General features: G+C 38.2%; 1 protein-coding gene across 3 annotated transcripts in view; it reads right to left on the reverse strand.

The window, feature by feature from the left end:
• Positions 1-239: 239 nt before the first annotated feature.
• Positions 240-18622, reverse strand: part of LOC125456593 (phospholipid phosphatase-related protein type 4) — a 72062-nt gene continuing 53679 nt past the window's right edge. For all 3 annotated transcript variants that reach the window (XM_048539843.2, XM_048539842.2, XM_048539844.2), the window contains exons 5-7: positions 11572-11629; positions 8272-8445; positions 240-3403 (exon numbers count right to left, since the gene is read on the reverse strand). In XM_048539843.2, coding sequence (XP_048395800.1) covers positions 2063-3403; positions 8272-8445; positions 11572-11629 — 1573 coding nt within the window. In that variant the 3' untranslated portion in view covers positions 240-2062. The remainder of the gene's footprint in view (positions 3404-8271; positions 8446-11571; positions 11630-18622) is intronic.

Here is an 18622-nt window from a genome sequence, read left to right on the forward strand (position 1 = left end):
GCAAATGATTTAGACGTATTTTTTTCTTGCTGATTTTGAGTTTTGCTGATAAAATTATGACAAGATAAGGTATAATCATCTAAAAAGTGCAAAATAATTGACTAGAGGAGAGGTAGAGAATAAAATTATACTTCAAGGATCTTGGATTTTGTTGGAATTATTGTTGCTGCATTGGAAAAAGAATACACGTTTGTTTCTAGTTTGGTGTTATAATTAAATAAAAACATGATTTACCTGTATTCACTGCAATTAAGAAACATTTATTTGGCAAATAACCAACACACTTGGGAAAGGTACAGTGTAGATGATATCTTTCAAATATGACAATACAGCCAACAAATGCTTTTGAATGGAAATTAATTCCAGTATTTTCCCTTGGTTACTTTTCACGGGACTTTTGTATACCACAATTTAAGAACTCATACACAATAATGTTTTGCACACACTTACTGAACCAGTGCTCATTTTTAAAACACTTCTTGAAGAGATAGTTAACAGAACACTTTAAACACATTTTAAACACTATACACATCTGTGCATACCTTAGTTAAATGTTCTTCCCTTTTACATACAAATCACCCATATATAATCTTACAGGGCAAATAAATAAACCTTCAATAAGATATCACAGTTTGTACCAATTAGTAATTATTTACAATTACAAAAATGATGTCACCTGCTAAATAATTCCCTAATAAATATTTAATGAAGGTATTGGTTGCAATGAAAATAAAGTTTAATTTTACCAGAGATACTGTATAAAAAATACATGCAGGTGTTTGGATTTTCTTCCACAGTCCAAAGCAGTACAGCCACTCTTATGTAGCAGGAACACTACAGCTTTATCTATCCACCATATTACAACATAATTAGGCTGTAATGTGAAGTAAAGGTTCTTAATTGAACCACCAGAATCATTCAAACCAATAGCTCTTTGAAATTAAATGATTCCCTCAGAGGTTCCTGGCTGTTGTGTACCTAGGTATAAGCTGTATTCAAAAACACGAGTATAAACAAATAAAAACTACATAGTTTTTTTCCTATCATATGGATGTAGGAATAAATGCCCAAACAATTTATTTTAGTAACTTGAAATGTCAGTACAGGGTTATATTTGGTATGCCACTAGGGTTGGAAAAAGTCAGAGATGGAGAGCAGGAAGAGAGGGCACTGTAGAAATGGTAGCAGAATTGTATTGGACACTTTCCTTATTAACAATGTAGAAACAGCTTGGTACAAAGTCTGTAACTCATGATTAAAGGCATATTTTATATTTTTAATTGGTTTGAAATACAGCGTCGTAAGCTTACAAAAAAATGCTGTCTATATCACTTAAAAAACTTTCTTTAAAGGCATGATATCAATGTGCTAAGGCTACAATAGGTATAAAAATCTATGATATAAATAGTGATCAGTAATCAATTACTGTTCATTTTACATTCTGTGAGAAAAAGTTCTATTATTTTTAATGTACGTGTGCACATTTGTATGTATTTCAATATAGTTTGCGTGTAGTTTCTATAAAAGCTACATGATTTTTTTTCGTCTATGTGATCCCCTTCGAAGAAAGCTTTGTAACTAACTAAAACTTTGACTGATAGTTAACCCAGCAATCATTGCAACCCCAGATAATGCTTCACAATTAAAATTACACATAACCCCTCATTATAGTTGGATATATGAGCACTATTTAGAGCTTTAATTGCGAAAGAAATTCTAAATTGGTTGTTACAGAACACAGCAATACAGCCAAAGCTTTTTGAAAATAAATAAATAAATCACTCAATGCATGAGTGACATGTTCAAAATGGGAGCAAATGCATTCACAGTTTATTGATATAGCAATGTAGCAAATACATATTTCACAAGGCTCAGGCTTTGCCTGTGTGCTTTTGATTAGTATGCAAAAATATCATATTCATGCAACCATGTTTAAATATCAGTAACTTCTCAATTAATAAACAATGGAATGGCACATTTAAGATGTCGCAATCTATTATCAGTATATACTCAGCATCTGTTTACAATAGATTGTCCTTCAGCAGGCTTCCATGATAAGGATTCATTCTTTGTAAGCTCTAGTGGGTGATGTTCCCTTGTAGAAGATATTTCTTGTACTTTCTGGGCTGTTTCCTCTTTCCGGTATTAAAATGATGTTTGCTTTCCGCCTGAGGGTTGAATCTCGACTAGATGAAACCGAGTGGGTCTCAGAAGCAGCTTCACTTCCATCCACTGGTGTGACTCTTATGGTGGTAATTCCATGGTGATGGTGTTCACTACTGTCTGGATTGGTTTTCTTTCTTTCAGATATAGCATAGCTATCTTTTGCTGATTCACTGCTTTCAGAGTCCCTGTTAAGATCGTTTAACTCGAATGCTTGGCGAATGCTTCCCTTCTCATGGGATTTCCATTTCCATGATCCACTGCTTTCACTGCCTGATGGTACTTGTACGAGAGGTCTGTTGTTTTCTGGATGAGCTTCTACTCTGACAATGTTACTAGGCTCATGATCTGTTAGAGCTTTATACCTTATAGAACCTGTGCAGGATACTGTGCTCCCATCGGTACTTTTTGGGCTGCTCTGTAACATACCTTGCTGCTTCGACATAGCAATTACCTGCATGATTCTTGGTTGGGTGTTTGCCCTGCCAACACCACTCTTCTCAGCTACTTTAAGCCACTTTGATCTGGCTGAACTGGCTTTTGGAGAAGTACTTATGTTCTCTTGGGTTTCTTCAGGTATATGGACCAGCTGTGATGAGCCTGGGCGCGACTGCATGGAAACTCTTGCTCCTCCACCAATGTTACTGGTATTATTGGTTACAGGAATAGTACTAGCTTGGATTTTTAGGTATTGGTTGAGTTGTGCTTGTTGGTCTCCGTTTACACCTACTCCCACAGGTTCTGAACTGGATCTCATCTCCATGGACTTTGGAGGTGAGTGTCCAGTTTCTGTCTCTATTACTTGTAGCGACAGCTTCCGACTTTCATTCTTGGACTTCCATTGTGACAAGAGCTGTTTAGAACGTGCAGAGTCCATAGAAGCATGAATCGTTGCATTCCTTCTGGCTGCCTCATCCATCGATGATGTGTTGACACGTGGCAAGGTGTTGCTGAAGGTCACCATGTTCTCCTTTGCCATTGGACTGCGGGGAGTAATGATTTCAACGTCTGCACTTGTTCGTTTTAAGTTTGTGAGGGAGCCAGATTCTCTGTGGTTTCGGTTCAGAATGCTTTCAGAATGGTGGGATGAAATGCCATCTATGCTACTACCAGTTTTCCCTTGAAGTTGCCTACTGCTTTCCTGGCTGAGGTCTGTCAATGACCTCAAAGGCTCTCTGTGATGGGTCTGGTGCGTGATGCCATCATCACTAGGCTGGAAATTACTCACAGCGTAAAGACCCTATACGGGAAACACAAAATAACATGAAATTAAAACACTTGTCAAGAATCATGCATTCTGTGGAATCATACAGCACTAAAAGAGACCGTTCGGACCATTTGCCTCTGCTAGGTAACATCAATTTTGCTTCAAAAGTGCTATTTGGCTGTAAAGTTGCTTGTGACATCCTGAGGTTCTAAAAAGCACTGTATAAATGTAATTTCCTCATTTCTTTCCAGCCAACTCAACGCACTCATTTATTCTGTCCCCACAACCCTGCAAATTTTCCCTGTATAAGGAGATAGGCAATTCTCTTTTGAAAATTACAATGTAATCTGCTTTCCTCATGCTATTTGTGTTCTGGATCATAACAACTCATTACATAATTGTTTTAGTCTTACAAACATTTTCAACTTAAAACTTACTTGCAGGTTTCTTCTTAATTGCATTTGTTTTCAATTTAAATTTAATGTGTTTTTATTTAAAGAAAGAAAATGATATTTTCAGTTTTAAGATTGATGTCCCTGTCAATGCATCACTCTTCTCTTTGGGGCCAGATGAGTTGGAGGACAATTGGGATCCTGCCTTCTTTCAGAAAACAACACGGTGCAAAAGAAATTAGGTCAGTCTCTCTGTTTACAGGAATTAGTGAGCTACATGTTGCTCATCACATCTTCAGTGAAATTTAATGTGTACTTCTGCCTTTCTCTGGATTTGCATCTTAAATATTTCCTAAGACTGAAGTTCATGTGCTAAGAAGATTTTCTCTATTTCTGATCAAGTAATATTCAGGGACATTAGAAAATTACAGACAGAAATATTTGCAAATTGAAGTACCTGGGGACATACCACCAACTGCATTTTACAAATCTCAGATTTTAAAGCATTAACATTGTAAGTCACTTTGAAAGTATTAAGGAAAGCTAAATTAGCAATTAATTGGCACCTTTTCGCATATAAGATACTGGTTTTGAAAGAGGTTATGTTAAATCTGCATTAGGTGCCACCCAATCTCTATATATAATCTCTAGCTCTTGACAGACTTTGTAATTATGTCAAACCAATCAATGTAATTCACACCTTTTACTGCCATGCATTAAATGACATTTTGTCTTGTAAGACAAGTGCCCCTTCTCATCAATAGTGATTTACTCTCGATGGTTGCTAATTAGATAGGACTGCAGATTTAGCCCAGAAATGAGGACTAATGAAAGCATTGTACCCCAACCAGAAGCCATTAAGTATGTAACATGGTGCTCAGTGGTGTAATTGTGACATAAGTAACACTTGTGTAAAAGAACCCATTTACTCCAGGGGGAAGAAAATTCAGAAGACAAGTGAATTTATCATGTTAGGAACATCACCACTTCAGGATGCTGTAGCCAGTCACCAGCACTCATGGTGCAGCAGCAGGGCAAAAGCAGCGCTCCAGAAGAAAACCTTTACCACAGGGACTGGTAAAAGGCACAGGTGAGACAGTGAAGTCTATAGAGACAATAAAACAGATCATACTGGGAAGTGACAGAGTCTTTACAGAAGAAAGATCTGTGGGACCAAGTTGAAAATCCAAGTGTAAAGCTAAGAATCGCTACTAGTTTGGGGAGAAAAATAATTGTTCAATAGTGGAACAAAGGACCAAGTTGGGATGGATAGAAAGTGAAAAGGAGTGCTATGAGCATCTCAATCATCATAAGTAGTATTTGTGAGATACATTAATGGCAGTCACAGCAAGGATCAAAATATTAATTTATACTGAGAATGCAATATCAGAAATGTCAGAGTCTATTTCAGGCAACAGAAGGTCAACTCAAAAGATTCTGAACAGAAACACTAATGGCAGGACATAGTAAGAAGAATTTTAAGGTTGTGGGATGGGTTGGGGTAGAAAATGCAAGTTTTTTAGTTATATCCCTGATATATTTAAGTTTTAATAATGGGAAAAATGTTTGTGGGAGGATGCCGTATAAATAAGTGGTTCTGAAAAAATGAATATTGAAATTGCATTAAGTTCCACACATCCTGTCATTGTCTTTGGATAGAGAAGTAGAAGTCGAGAATGAAGTCCTGATGGAGACAAATATGTATCTGTTCCTCAGTGCCTTTGTAATTATGCCTAGCTGCACAATGTAAATTGTACTTACTGTTGCTATGTGATTAATTACATCTTGTTATATATACAAGGGCCCATTTTATTAAGATTCAATAGGGATTTATCCTTTACCAATGTAAATTAGATAGGCCTTTAGACTCAGCACAGAATGGGGACGGGCAACGGAGAGGGTATAATGCCTGACTGTCTGCCCTCTTTTGTAGTAATGTGCGTGCTTGGGTGTCATTGAGAGGGAAAGTGCAGTATCTCTGTCTTGATAAAAATCATAGAGACTGATGGGCACTGGAAGGACTGGAATGCATCATTATCCTGGGCAACCTCATTTTAGTTAAGTCAGTTTTCATTCACATTTATAAGCTTCCAATAACTGTTAGTGTGTATTTTTGTTATGGTGTCCCATCAGACACTATTTAACATGATTTTAGAGTTATTTCAAAAAGACCAAAGTGGGGAATGAGAGTTCTTGTGGTCCAGTGGCTGTGTCTCTCCCTCTAAGCTAGGTGACACGGGTTCCATTCACACCTGCTCCAGTCATGACTCGTTGAAAAATATCTAGAATAGAGCATAGGAGCTCTTGTGGTGCAGAGCTGGTGCCCCTACCTCTGAGCCAGAAGACCTATGTTGACAAAACAATTCTGGATCAGAAAGTCCAGGTTCACGTCCTACCTGTCCCAGGCCTGTGCCATAACATACCTGAACAGATTGACTTAAAATTATTTGGAACAGAGGATTTGTGCTGCAGAGGAACTGTCCCATCTCCAGAAAGTTTCAAGTTCCATGTTCCAATCCTGACTATGCTAGAGCTGCATTATAACATGTCTGAACAGGTTGATTTAAAGAAATAGAATTGGGGTCAGCATTTTACCCTAACCACAAATTGTCAGTCTATGGTACTATAACATTTAGCATCTTTTACAACCTCAGAATGTTCCAAAAGACTCATCAACTAATGACGTACTTTTGACGAGTAATCACTGTTGTACTGGAGATAACACAGCAGAAATATATTCTCTTAATGATCTAGCAATTAGCTCATTGGCTTGGATCGAGGGGTAAATATTTAGAAGGACATCAGCAAGATCTTGATTGCTTTCCTTTGAAAGAGTTCATGGGATTCTTTAGATCACCTCCAAAAGCAGAGTCAGACCCTTAGCTTCTAGTACCTCATATGAAAGGCAGCCCTTCAACAGTGCAGCATTCCGTCAACACTGTGCTGGAGTGTCAACCTAGATTTTTATGTACAACCTCTTTGAGTAGGATCTTTTGATTTAGAGAGTGGGTGCTACCCAGCGAGCTACAATTGGACAGTTAGGTACAGAACTAAAAACTGCTTCAACTTCTTTTGGACTTCCTGACATTCTGTTACCTTTATTTTAAATCTCTTGTTGGATGTAGGGCAGAAAGCATGACAGGTTTTGCTGCAGCATTTCTAACAGCAGCAACTGCGCAAAAATGGCAGATCTCTGTCTTCAAAATTAAGTGCACTCTAGCTGGACCAACAACTAAGCAATAATCAAATTATCCTGGGGTAGGATGCCATAGCACAAAGCAGATTATTAGACAGCAGTGTCAAATTCCTTGCTACAGCATTAATGAGTCACTCCAACAAATTACACTTGATTTATTAGTTTGTTTGTGTGTCAGTTGGTTAGAACAAAAGTTTAACAAATAAAATGGTGACCACAACTGTGTGAGTTAAGATGCTGCCACAATATTGACAGAGTGTCATGAGTTCAGTTGGACATCAAAATATGTTAATTTTGATGCATTTAACACAGGATGTTGCCAAGATTGGTGGGTTTGAGTTATAAGGAGAGGCTGGATAGGCTGGGACTTTTCTCACTGGAATGTGGATGGTTGAGGGGTGACCTTATAGAGGTTTATAAAATCATGAGGGGCATAGATGATGAAAATATTTTCCTGAGAGTAGGTAAGTTCAAAAGTACGGGGAGTTTTTTTAAGGTGGGGGGCGGGGAAATTTAAAAGGAAGCTGCATGGCAACTTCTTCACACAGATGGTGGTTCGTATGTGGAATGTACTGTCAGAGGAAGTGGTGGACGCAGGTAAAGTTGGAACATTTTAGCAGATACTTAGACAGAAACACAAATAGGAAAGGTTTAGATAGCTATAGGCCATACACAGACAGGTGGGATTAGTTTAGTTTGGGAAACTTGGCATGGATGAGTTGGACTGAAGGATCTATTTCCATGCTGGGTGACTGCATGACTTTATTAGATATTAACATTAATGCGGTTCAGTTAACTTCAGTCGATATAACAAGATTCGACTCCTGCATTTAGAGGAACAATTATTACAACTTTGCCCTCCCAGTCTCAGATAAATGTGTGTATCTGAAATTGGGCCACATGGCACTCATGCTTTTCCATTCATTTAAATAGATGGTTGGGATTTTGAAACTATTATTAAAGCAAAACACAGACACAATTAGGAATCCTGGGCAATTGCCTCAGTTCCATAAGCCTGAAGATTGGTGCCTGTTTTATGGTCTTTCTCCATCATCAATCAGAGATCAATCAATAATTCATCAGTGACAACGGTTTGAGCCTTGATCCCCCGAGCAGATACAGCTGAATGGAACAATGTATCCATATGGATTTTCTGCACAGATGTCATCCAATTTACTACCATAACTTTACCTGAAAATTACAGACCACCAGACAACAGCATAAAGAGCAAAAGTAAGGCTCTTTCTGAAAGTAATGAATATACAACATCAGAAATAACATTTGTGTAATGAACTCAACAGTACGAAACTTACCAAATAGATAGCAATTCCTCCTCCAATCATAAATCCACAGTATACATCAATCGGATGATTCTTGTACTGGATAATGCGTGTTAAACCAGAGATCACAGCACAAATGATAAAAGTGAAGACGAGCAATGGCTTCAGGAGCTTGGAGGAGTCTGTTAAGGTTGCATTGAAATACATCTAGATGATACAAAATAAATCTGTTTTGAAATGAATGAAGTATATTATCTTATATCACCATTTTTCATTCAAACATTTGTAAAAATCATTGTATTTTGTTTAAACATATGCTGGAATTAATTGACAAAATACTGGTTACAGAATGCGCAGCAAATTCAGATAATTGTATTGGTGCTACATTTCCATGTTCAGCTGTGCAGTGCCCTGCGCCTTCTCCATATCCTGTCCATTCTTTTCAAATGTGTATCTAATCCCATTGTAAATGATGTTTAGTCTCTTTCTCAACTGCTGGTATGTGGTAAAACAATCTTTGTTGTAAATGCTCCTCGGTGCAAGAATAATTTCTTCCAATATATTCCATATTCCTGTAATGATGGTGCTTAAATCATGTATATTCATTCCCAATTTACCAACCATGATCAACTTGTCTTTCACTATTCGCTCTTTCAAAACTTTCATAACTTTGAAAGGAATAGTATTTAAGCCTCTCAATTCCGCTTTAAAATGTGAAACTTCCATCTCAAGAATAATTGCGTTCCTGATATCATGCTGATGAATCTGTCCTGTGTTCTTTCTGTTGCTCTATATTCGTTTGATAATTCAGATAGAACATAGAACAACACAGCACAGAACAGGCCCTTCGGCCCTCGATGTTGTGCCAAACTGTGAACTAATCTAATCCCTTCCCCCTACACTATTCCATCATTATCCATATGCTTATCCAAGAACTGTTTAAATGCCCCTAATGTGGCTGAGATAACTACATTGGCAGGCAGGGCATTCCACGCCCTTACCACTCTCTATGTAAACAGCCTGCCTCTGACATCTGTCTTAAATCTATCACCCCTCAATTTGTAGCTATGCTCCCTTGTACAAGCTGAAACAGATCCCAGAATGCATGCTATTCCAATAATCAGGAATCCTTATTCTGCCTTGTTTATGACACATTATCAAACTGCATGCTAACATTTAGCGACATATCTGTACTCCTTGACCTCTCTGTTCCTCCACTGTTACCATTTAGAATCTAACTCCTTGGCTCATTTTATAGTTCTCTGATTTAATTTGTAGCCACTCTGCTAACCTGGTTTCTCTCGAACTTCTGCATTGTCTTTACCATTTCCCCTAGTTTGCTATCATTGGAAAACTTTGATTTCTTTCATCTAGTACCTACATGAGAATAATCCAAGTAAGTAGAAATGTAGTCCCAGTACATTTCTCTCAAATTTTTATATTGTCCATTGGAAAAATTCCATTAATCCTCCTAGCCGTATGGCTACATTCCTCTTAGGCTTGTATGCTTAATTTCTTTCAACAATTGCATAATAGTTGTTGCAAGCAATTTGACACAATTCCCATTTTCAAACTCTTTTTTTGGAAATTTCTGGTTAGTGCCTTTATTATCTCTGTTACCCTTCTGGGATAGATACTATCTCAATGTGTGACTTCAACTGCAACTAAATTTTAATTAACTTCTAATACATTTTTCTGACTGTGTTGGAGTAGCACGCCCACTACCCAAGTTTCATCTCTCTTTCTAAATACTGATGTTAAACATTATTAAAATACCTAGTCATTGTGAAGTGCAGATTGACCTACAACATAGACATTGTGATCCCTCAGCTCAATAAGTTCCACCAGAAACGTTTTTGGCATTTATGTAATACTAGTTTTCTTGATCATAGGTTTATCTGAAATTCCTCTCAATACTAATTTCAGTATCTACATGTTTTCTGGACTTGGGCATAACCTAAAATCTACTACTCAAACAGTGCAGAACAGCAAATTGTTCTTGTTAAATAAAGTATTATGCAACTTGGAATTAAATAAACAATTATATAAATGTAGTTGGCAAAATATGTCAGGATGATAAAATTGCTTTTATGCTTAGATGGTGTAGTTTTGTTGCATGTTTCGAATTATCTCTCAGTATAAAGTATTAGTTCAAAGTTTGCTCTCTCAAATGACGCAATTTTAAAACGAGTCCAATAGTAAAGAGAACTGAATGGGGTTGTACATGCAATTTACAAGTTGCAGGGCAAGGTAAGAAGACTAGAAAGGCACATAGGGTGTATAAAGAGTGCTCAGCTTCATAAATTGAAGCTGGTCACAAAAAATACTCTAAATCAGGATAACTTTTCTACCCTTCAGGAAATGTTAAGAGGAGATTTGAGAGATGTTCAAAATCATAAAGGGTTCCGACAGAATAAATTGAGAGAAATAATACTCAGCAGCTAAGCTAACTGATAGAAAAACCAAAGATGAGATGAGGAGCAGACCCAATGATTTGTTTAATGTCCTATCTTTTGTTTAGCTGGAATACTCTGAGAAGGGGATGGAAGTAAATACAACAATAATTTGCAAAAGACAATTGGATGTATAGAAAAAGAAAAAAAAGACTTGCAGTTCATGCATCATTTTTCAGGTTAGGTGAATGTGTTAAAAGGCCTGATAGCACTGAACTACTTTTGAAGTTTAATCGCTATTTAAAAATGCAACAGTAAATATGGGCTCAAAAATTCCCACAAACAACAATGTGATAATGACCAGATAGTTTTTTTCTTATGGGGAAGAATCTCGGAGCTGTAAGAGCAAACTGACTAACTAGGGAGACCTTTCAAACATTGCCATGCTGGGTTGACTGGTCTCTGTGCTGTTCTATGATTCTACAACAAACTGCAAAAGTACTATCTTTGGGGAGGATCAAGGGACATGTTTAAACTGTGCGAATAATGTTAGGCCGTTCTCTCCTTTTGCCAGCGAGCAGTGAGTCCTAGAAAACACTGCTGGCTGTTGTGATAGCCACTGACACCTTTCCCTATTGGACCTGTTTTATTTCCACCTTTCCCGGGAGGAAACATGGCTGTGGTCTTGGGGGAAGGACACGTGTTTAATCATGATAGTTCAGCACAATGGACCAGCTGGTCCTTTCCTGCTCATCAATTTCATATGTTCATATTAAATTCGTTCTAATTTTCACACTGATCATTTTCACCCACTAATAAGGGTTGCAGCTAATTAACATAACAGACCAAGATCTTCCTCACAGTTAATAATTAATTGACAGATTTGACTCTGTACTAGCTATGACACAGTGGATTATACAAGGCAGCCCTGATTACTTACAGAAACATACACAGCTGCGAAGGCTGCAAGTGTAGCATGCTGGGATGGAAAGGATTTTCTGCAAAGAGAACAACAAGAATTTAATTATTCTGTTGACATTTTACTCATTAATTAAGGCTTTACTGTAGTGCAGGATAATTTAAATCCAAGAGATGAGTATAATCAACCAGAGTTATACCTCCCACAGAGCCCTGTCCTGTAGCTGCTGTCAAATTTACTGATTTGCTCAAGCACTTTTCTCTGCTATAAACAGTAGTATGACTGGACAATTAAATACTGAACATGTTACCTAATAAAACTGGACAATTAAATGTTCAATCTGCAAGAACAACATTTGTGAACATAATAAGTTCATCTTTTTACAGCATTTTTCTTTGTAATAAATTTATGCATTTTATATACTATATTTTACATGAAATACACTGAAAAATATTCTCACTACAGACACAAACTACACCTCAAGGAGACTCTTTGTGATAAAACATACACGATAAATTGTCAGTTCAAAGAATTTCTGCTTCCAAGAAAAATGAATTATCCAAAGTACATTTTACAAACAGTAATAATCATCTATTTTTGTTACGTAATAGTAAATTAACTTTTTGCAAAATTGAGAAATGCTTTAATCTACAAAAAGTGCTGTTAAGATTTTTCTTAGCAGATAGACAGTTTCAAGGCAACGTGAAATATTTTTAAGTAGTGAAAATGACATTGAATAAATCTATGCCAAGAAATAAGTTGTAGCAATTTGATAATAAAACATTTGCAGTCACTCCTTTCCTATTGAATTTCTCAGTCTCCTCCATCTTACAGAGATGTGAATAAGCAAACATTGTTTCTTGCTGTCATCTCAAATAGTTTTTGTTCAATGACCTATTGGTTTTCTGCATGTCTGTGGAATTATTTACATCAGATATTACAGTCATTTTCACGCTATTGAACACTCTGTCTCCTTTTATTAAACATAGCATTTTGAGTAACCACCAATATTTTCCACATGTAATATTGTAAAATGTTAGTGTTAAAATGTATCACCATATTATTTTGAAAGGCATGGCCACATGGCAGGTCTAAATGTGAGCAAGCAATCAATTTAGAAAGCAGGGGTAACATAGTGTAGAGCTATGAACACAGCAGGCTAAGCAGCATCAGAGGAGCAGGAAAGCTGACGTTTCAGGTCTAGAGATAATGGGAACTGCAGATGCTGGAGAATTCCAAGATAATAAAATGTGAGGCTGGATGAACACAGCAGGCCAAGCAGCATCTCAGGAGCACAAAAGCTGACGTTTCGGGCCTAGACCCTTCATCAGAGAGGAGGATGGGGAGAGGGAACTGGAATAAATAGGGAGAGAGGGGGAGGCGGACCGAAGATGGAGAGTAAAGAAGATAGGTGGAGAGAGTATAGGTGGGGAGGTAGGGAGGGGATAGGTCAGTCCAGGGAAGACGGACAGGTCAAGGAGGTGGGATGAGGTTAGTAGGTAGATGGGGGTGCGGCTTGGGGTGGGAGGAAGGGATGGGTGAGAGGAAGAACCGGTTAGGGAGGCAGAGACAGGTTGGACTGGTTTTGGGATGCAGTGGGTGGGGGTGAAGAGCTGGGCTGGTTGTGTGGTGCAGTGGGGGGAGGGGACGAACTGGACTGGTTTAGGGATGCAGTAGGGGAAGGGGAGATTTTGAAACTGGTGAAGTCCACATTGATACCATATGGCTGCAGGGTTCCCAGGCGGAATATGAGTTGCTGTTCCTGCAACCTTCGGGTGGCATTCGGGTTTCAGGTCTAGACCCTTTTTTAGAAAGCAGCTCTGTTATCTGGTTTTAAACGGTGATTTAGATATAGTTTTCTTAAAAACAGTTTCAGTGACTCAGACAAACCTCTTAGGGTAATCAGCCATGAATTTATCATGTCACATTACAGAATATTAAAATTTATACTTCCAATGCGAATGGAACAGAGTCAGCTGATTGCTATGACTTTCATAGGTGCTAGGCTATTGCTCATCTCTCCACAGCCTTTGAAAATCAAAAACCTCAGATACAGAAGCATTGAAAATTTCACTCTTATTTTTAAGATCTAGAAGCTCCTCTGTAATTTTTTTTGCCAAATGGCACCCTCACCCCAACACGTCCACGCTGTTCCAATACGGTTGCAGTACTGGTGTCTGTCTATCTGATAATTGAGATAATTGCCTTGGCAACGTTCTGTACACAAAAATCTGGAGACAGAAAGGACAAACACAGTTCAACCAATTACTGCCCCATTAGTCTACTCTCATCATCAGCAAAGTGACGGAAGTGATTACCAATGCTGCTAACAAGTTTGGGTTCTGCGAGGGCCACTCAGCTCCTGACCTCAATACAGACTTGGTTCAAACATGGACAAAAGAGCTGAATTTCAGAGGTGAGATGAGAGTGACAGCCATTGACATCAAAGAAAGTGTGGAGTCAAGAAGCTGGAGCAAAACTGGAATCATTGGATATCAGAAAGCTTGTTCTCTACTGGTTGGAATCATACCTGGCATTTAAGAAGAATGTCATGGGTATTGGAGGTCAGTCATCTCAGCTGCAGGACATCATTGCTACCATTCCTCAGGACAGTGTCCTAGGGCCAGCCAATCTCTAACCTTCTCTCCATTATAAGGTCAGAAGTGGGATTGTGCAATCATCAGCGAACAATGTGCAGCATTATCTATGTATCCTTACACACTGAAGCTATCTATTTTCAAATGCAGCAAGACCTGGACAATATAATGACTTGGGCTGAAAATGACGTGGAAAATATTCCATGCAGGGTCAAGGCAATGATCATCTCCAACTAGACAGGATCCAACCATTGCCTCTTGACATTTGATGGCATTACTATATCTGAATTTCCCAATGTGAACATCCTAAGGTTTACCATTGACAAGAAGTTGAATTGTACTAGCCATATAAATACTGTGGCTATGAGAACAGGTCAGAAGTTAGGAATCCGGCAGAAAGTAGCTCAGTTCCTGATTCTCCAAGATCTAAATACTACCTACAAAATACAAGTCAGGAGTGTCATGGAATACTCCCCAACTTCCTGAGCAAAATTCAAGATGCTTGACACTATCTGGGTTAATAGTCAGCTTGATTGGTGCCACATCTAAAAACATTTACTCAGTGGCAGCTGTGGGTATAATCAACAAGATGCCCTGCACAAAATCACCACAGCTCCTTAGACAAAACTTTCCAAACCCATGACTACTTCCATCTAGAAGACAAAGAGATTGGGTCCATGCTCTTAGCAATACTAGCACGCTCCCCTCCAAGCAACTGTTAATTCTGACTTGGAAATATATCGGTGTTCCTTCAATCAAAATTCTGAAACTCAATTTCTAACAACATTGTGGGTTAACCTAAAGCAAATGGACTGCAGTGGTTCAGGAACAGAGCTCATATTTGCAAGGGCAGTTAGGGATGGGAAATAATGCTGGCACAGCCAGTGATAGCCAGGCCCAATAAATTAATTTAAAAAGCCCAAAATAAAGAAATCTTTGTATTCTTGTGAGCCAAATAAAGGGTTACCACTACTGAGAAATGAACCTTTTCTCGACTCTTGGAGTTAGGGGAATTCTTTCACACTGTATGATGGTCATTATCATTCCTTCTTCAGCTGTATTAAAATAGTGTTCTTACACATAAGCGAGCACCAAATTCGATTGTGTTATTGCATCGATTCAGTTATTTTAATAAGCTTAGACTAAAATGATTTGAAGCTAATGCTATCTGGCGACTTATCTAATTGGCGTAGCTTCAATACAACATAAGCCTCAAATTTATACCGACAGAAGAAATGAGCAGCCTGGTTATCATGTTATTTCAGATTTAGTTACCGAAATTTTTTAAACTGAAAATAGCCTTGTGAATTCATGAGCATCATTTAGTGATGAATTTGTCCACTTAGGAATTGAACATAGTGGATTGGCAGAATATATGTGGTTTGGGCTTATCTGAGGTTTCACAATGTGTATAACCAATGTAATAGGAAATGTCTAAGTTGATAAGTAGTGTTTGGACCTCCATACAGCCCCATAATTAAGCACTCATTAGATTACACTGGTTTTAAAATGGTGAAAGTGTTCCAATTTTGCAGGAGAGTCAAGATTTGCACTGAATTGGTAGCAGGTAAATCCTATATCTGATCTTTGAATGAAAATAGATTTTGCACTTGAGCTCAGAACAGCCCAAAGCATTTGATAGTGAATGAGGTATTTTTGAAGTGCAGACATCATTGAGCAATAGGGAAATCCAGCAGCCAATTTCTGCTCAGCAAAGGTTGGCAAACAGCAATAAAGTAAAAGACAGAGATGATCTACTCGGTGATGTTGGCTAGAGCATAAACACTGTTCAGCACATCGGAGCTCCATTGCTCTATTTCAAATCGTGCTGAAGTTTTTTTTATATCTACCTAAGTGAGCAAATGGAGCTTCAGGTAAACATTTTCTCTGTAGCATAGTATTTCTGGCTGTATGCTCCTTCAATATCATATCACTGTCACATTTTTGGAATGAGACTAAATTCCACAACCTTTTGACTCACGTGAGAGTATTAAAATGCAGCTGTGATTGATCAAGGCTGTATACTCTCACCTTTCTCCATATCAACATTTTTTTTATTAACGTGGCATAGTTGTTTGGTGGTTAGCACTGCTGTCTCACCAGCACCAGGGGCCTATGTTGAATTCCATTGTTGGGTGAGTGTCTGTGTGGAGTTTGCACATTCTCCTCGTGTCTATGTGGGTTTTCTCCCACAGTCAAAAGATGTGCAGGTTAAGTGGATTGGATGTGCTAAATTGCCATAGTGTCCAAGGACGTGCAGGCTAGGTTGATTACAAATGGAAAATGTAGGGGTGAGATGGGTGTGGGTAGGATGCTCTTTGGAGGGTTGGTATGGGCTGAATGGCCTGCTTCCACACTGTAGGAATTCTGTGTCCCATATACCTTCTTCTGGTTCCAACTGACTGAAATTCAACCTTGTTTTAATTCTCTCTTCTCCTCTGCTAAGTCGTACTTGCTCATCACTTTGTTGCCCTCCGTTGACTCCTTCCAATGATGTATCAAATTCAAAAAATCTGTACCCTTTCTAAAATCTTATTTATTTCACCCTGTCTCTTTAATTTCTTCTATCCCCTAGATCATAGCCTAGGATTCTTAAACCAGTGGCCATCGTTTCTCCTAGTATTCCTCACAGAGCTGCAATTCTCCAGAACCACATCTGTACCCAGGCTCCTACCTTTGACATATACCTCTTAGAAAAGCCTCTTGAAGATCTATTTTTATCAATTCTGAATTCAGTCAACTCTTTTTTTTTGACACTGTTCAGTGCCTTTATTACCTATAAGAAGTGCCTCAGCATATATTCATTGCATTAAAAACAGATATGCAATTGGATGTTATAATTTTGAAATACATTGAATTGTTCAGCATAATCTGAACGCAGCAGAGAATATTTGCCATTTTACTGCTTGTAATTCTGTAATCTAATCAGAGCGGCTTTTTATCCCCATACACCTCATTTGCTGACTCATGTGACTGGAATTCCAATTGCTGTTGCAGATGAGAAAGGGTGCGGGCACAATCTGAAAATTTATCCAGGAGGGGGCACTGGATACCACCATCTCTGTTTTAAATAATGTGTCTTAATATTTGCTACATACTGCACACAAATGCATCTACAGCAGAGGTAGTAAGTATGGCAAGCCAACCAGTACACAAGGTATATTTCTATATTTCCTAAATATTTCTCTTTTCAAAACAGAAATATGCACTATCCTTTTGTGGTTGCAGGTCATGCTATATATGGCAATAAAGAAATTCATTCCTGAACAAACCAGTGTATTTCCCCTTTCTTTTCCTCTTTTGTCAGTCTCGGCATATGCATTGCATTTCGTTTTTCAATGGTGCAGGTTTCCTAATAGTACACATGCATGTTTTCATTGGACATTGCTCTGATATCTGCTTGTTTGAGGATGATGTTCTTTTTCTGGGGGAAGTCATTTCTGTGGAGAATGCTATTAATTGTTAACTTGTCAATTCATTTCTGTTCCTGGGGCACAGCAAACCTCTGGTACTTATGGTCATTCTGTACTCTGTTTAGATGATGAGATTACTGCTTCCTGATCTGCTGCTTGTGAAGAAATGGCTGCTCTCATTCTATGTATATGTCTGTAGTTACTATGATAAATCTGGAGCATTCACGTTCATTGAAAACAATTGAGGGGATGATTGAACTCTTAAGTGTAATGTCTTGTCTTTCATTTTGCTCTGAATGCAAATACAAGTTTTTATCCTTACTGCTAAAAGTATCTTAAAGAACAGTCCCAATGATATCACACTGCAAGGCGGCTTCATCATCAGCATTGTGGTACCTCCCCAGTGACACTGGCATCACCCATTGTTTGGTTCCAGTGAAAGCTTTTTGGTCTATGTCCTATTATCACTGCATGTCCTCAGTGGTGAGCTTGTGTAGATGCTCTGACTCTGATGACAAATTAGGCAAGGACGTTGCTAAGTAGTCAGACTCATTGCATTGTTTTTGGGCCTGTTGGTCATTGCATTGCTGCTACAGCTCCAACACGTCATGATCTAGGGAACATGCTTTGGCTGTCAGTACTTGACTTCAGGCATCTTTAATTGCACTTCTTCCTTCTTTAGTTTCAGGCTCATCTGACAAACTCTTTCGAGTAATTGTACTAGATTCTCATTATAGCCCATGATGCCTTCTTTCATTGAACATCCATATCCCTAGATTAGCAGAACGTCAACAATTACGTCTACTCCAGGATTATCACAGGCTGTCTCTTGCTGCTTGCATTGTAATTCTTCCAGAGCAGTGGAAATGCTCTAAAATGTCTATAAACTTATTAGTGTTAAGCTCATTGGATGCATAAGTGGGAAATGTGGTAGGTGATGGTATAGATTTGAATTGGTTTTAAATTGACAGAGGGACAATAAAAAGTTATGAGGGCTCAGTAGAGTGGTATTGGTTGACATGGAAGAAATAAAGATTCATAATAGGATGGGAAGATGCACAG

This window comes from Stegostoma tigrinum, chromosome 8 (genome assembly GCF_030684315.1).
Source record: "Stegostoma tigrinum isolate sSteTig4 chromosome 8, sSteTig4.hap1, whole genome shotgun sequence".
Taxonomy (NCBI): domain Eukaryota; kingdom Metazoa; phylum Chordata; class Chondrichthyes; order Orectolobiformes; family Stegostomatidae; genus Stegostoma; species Stegostoma tigrinum.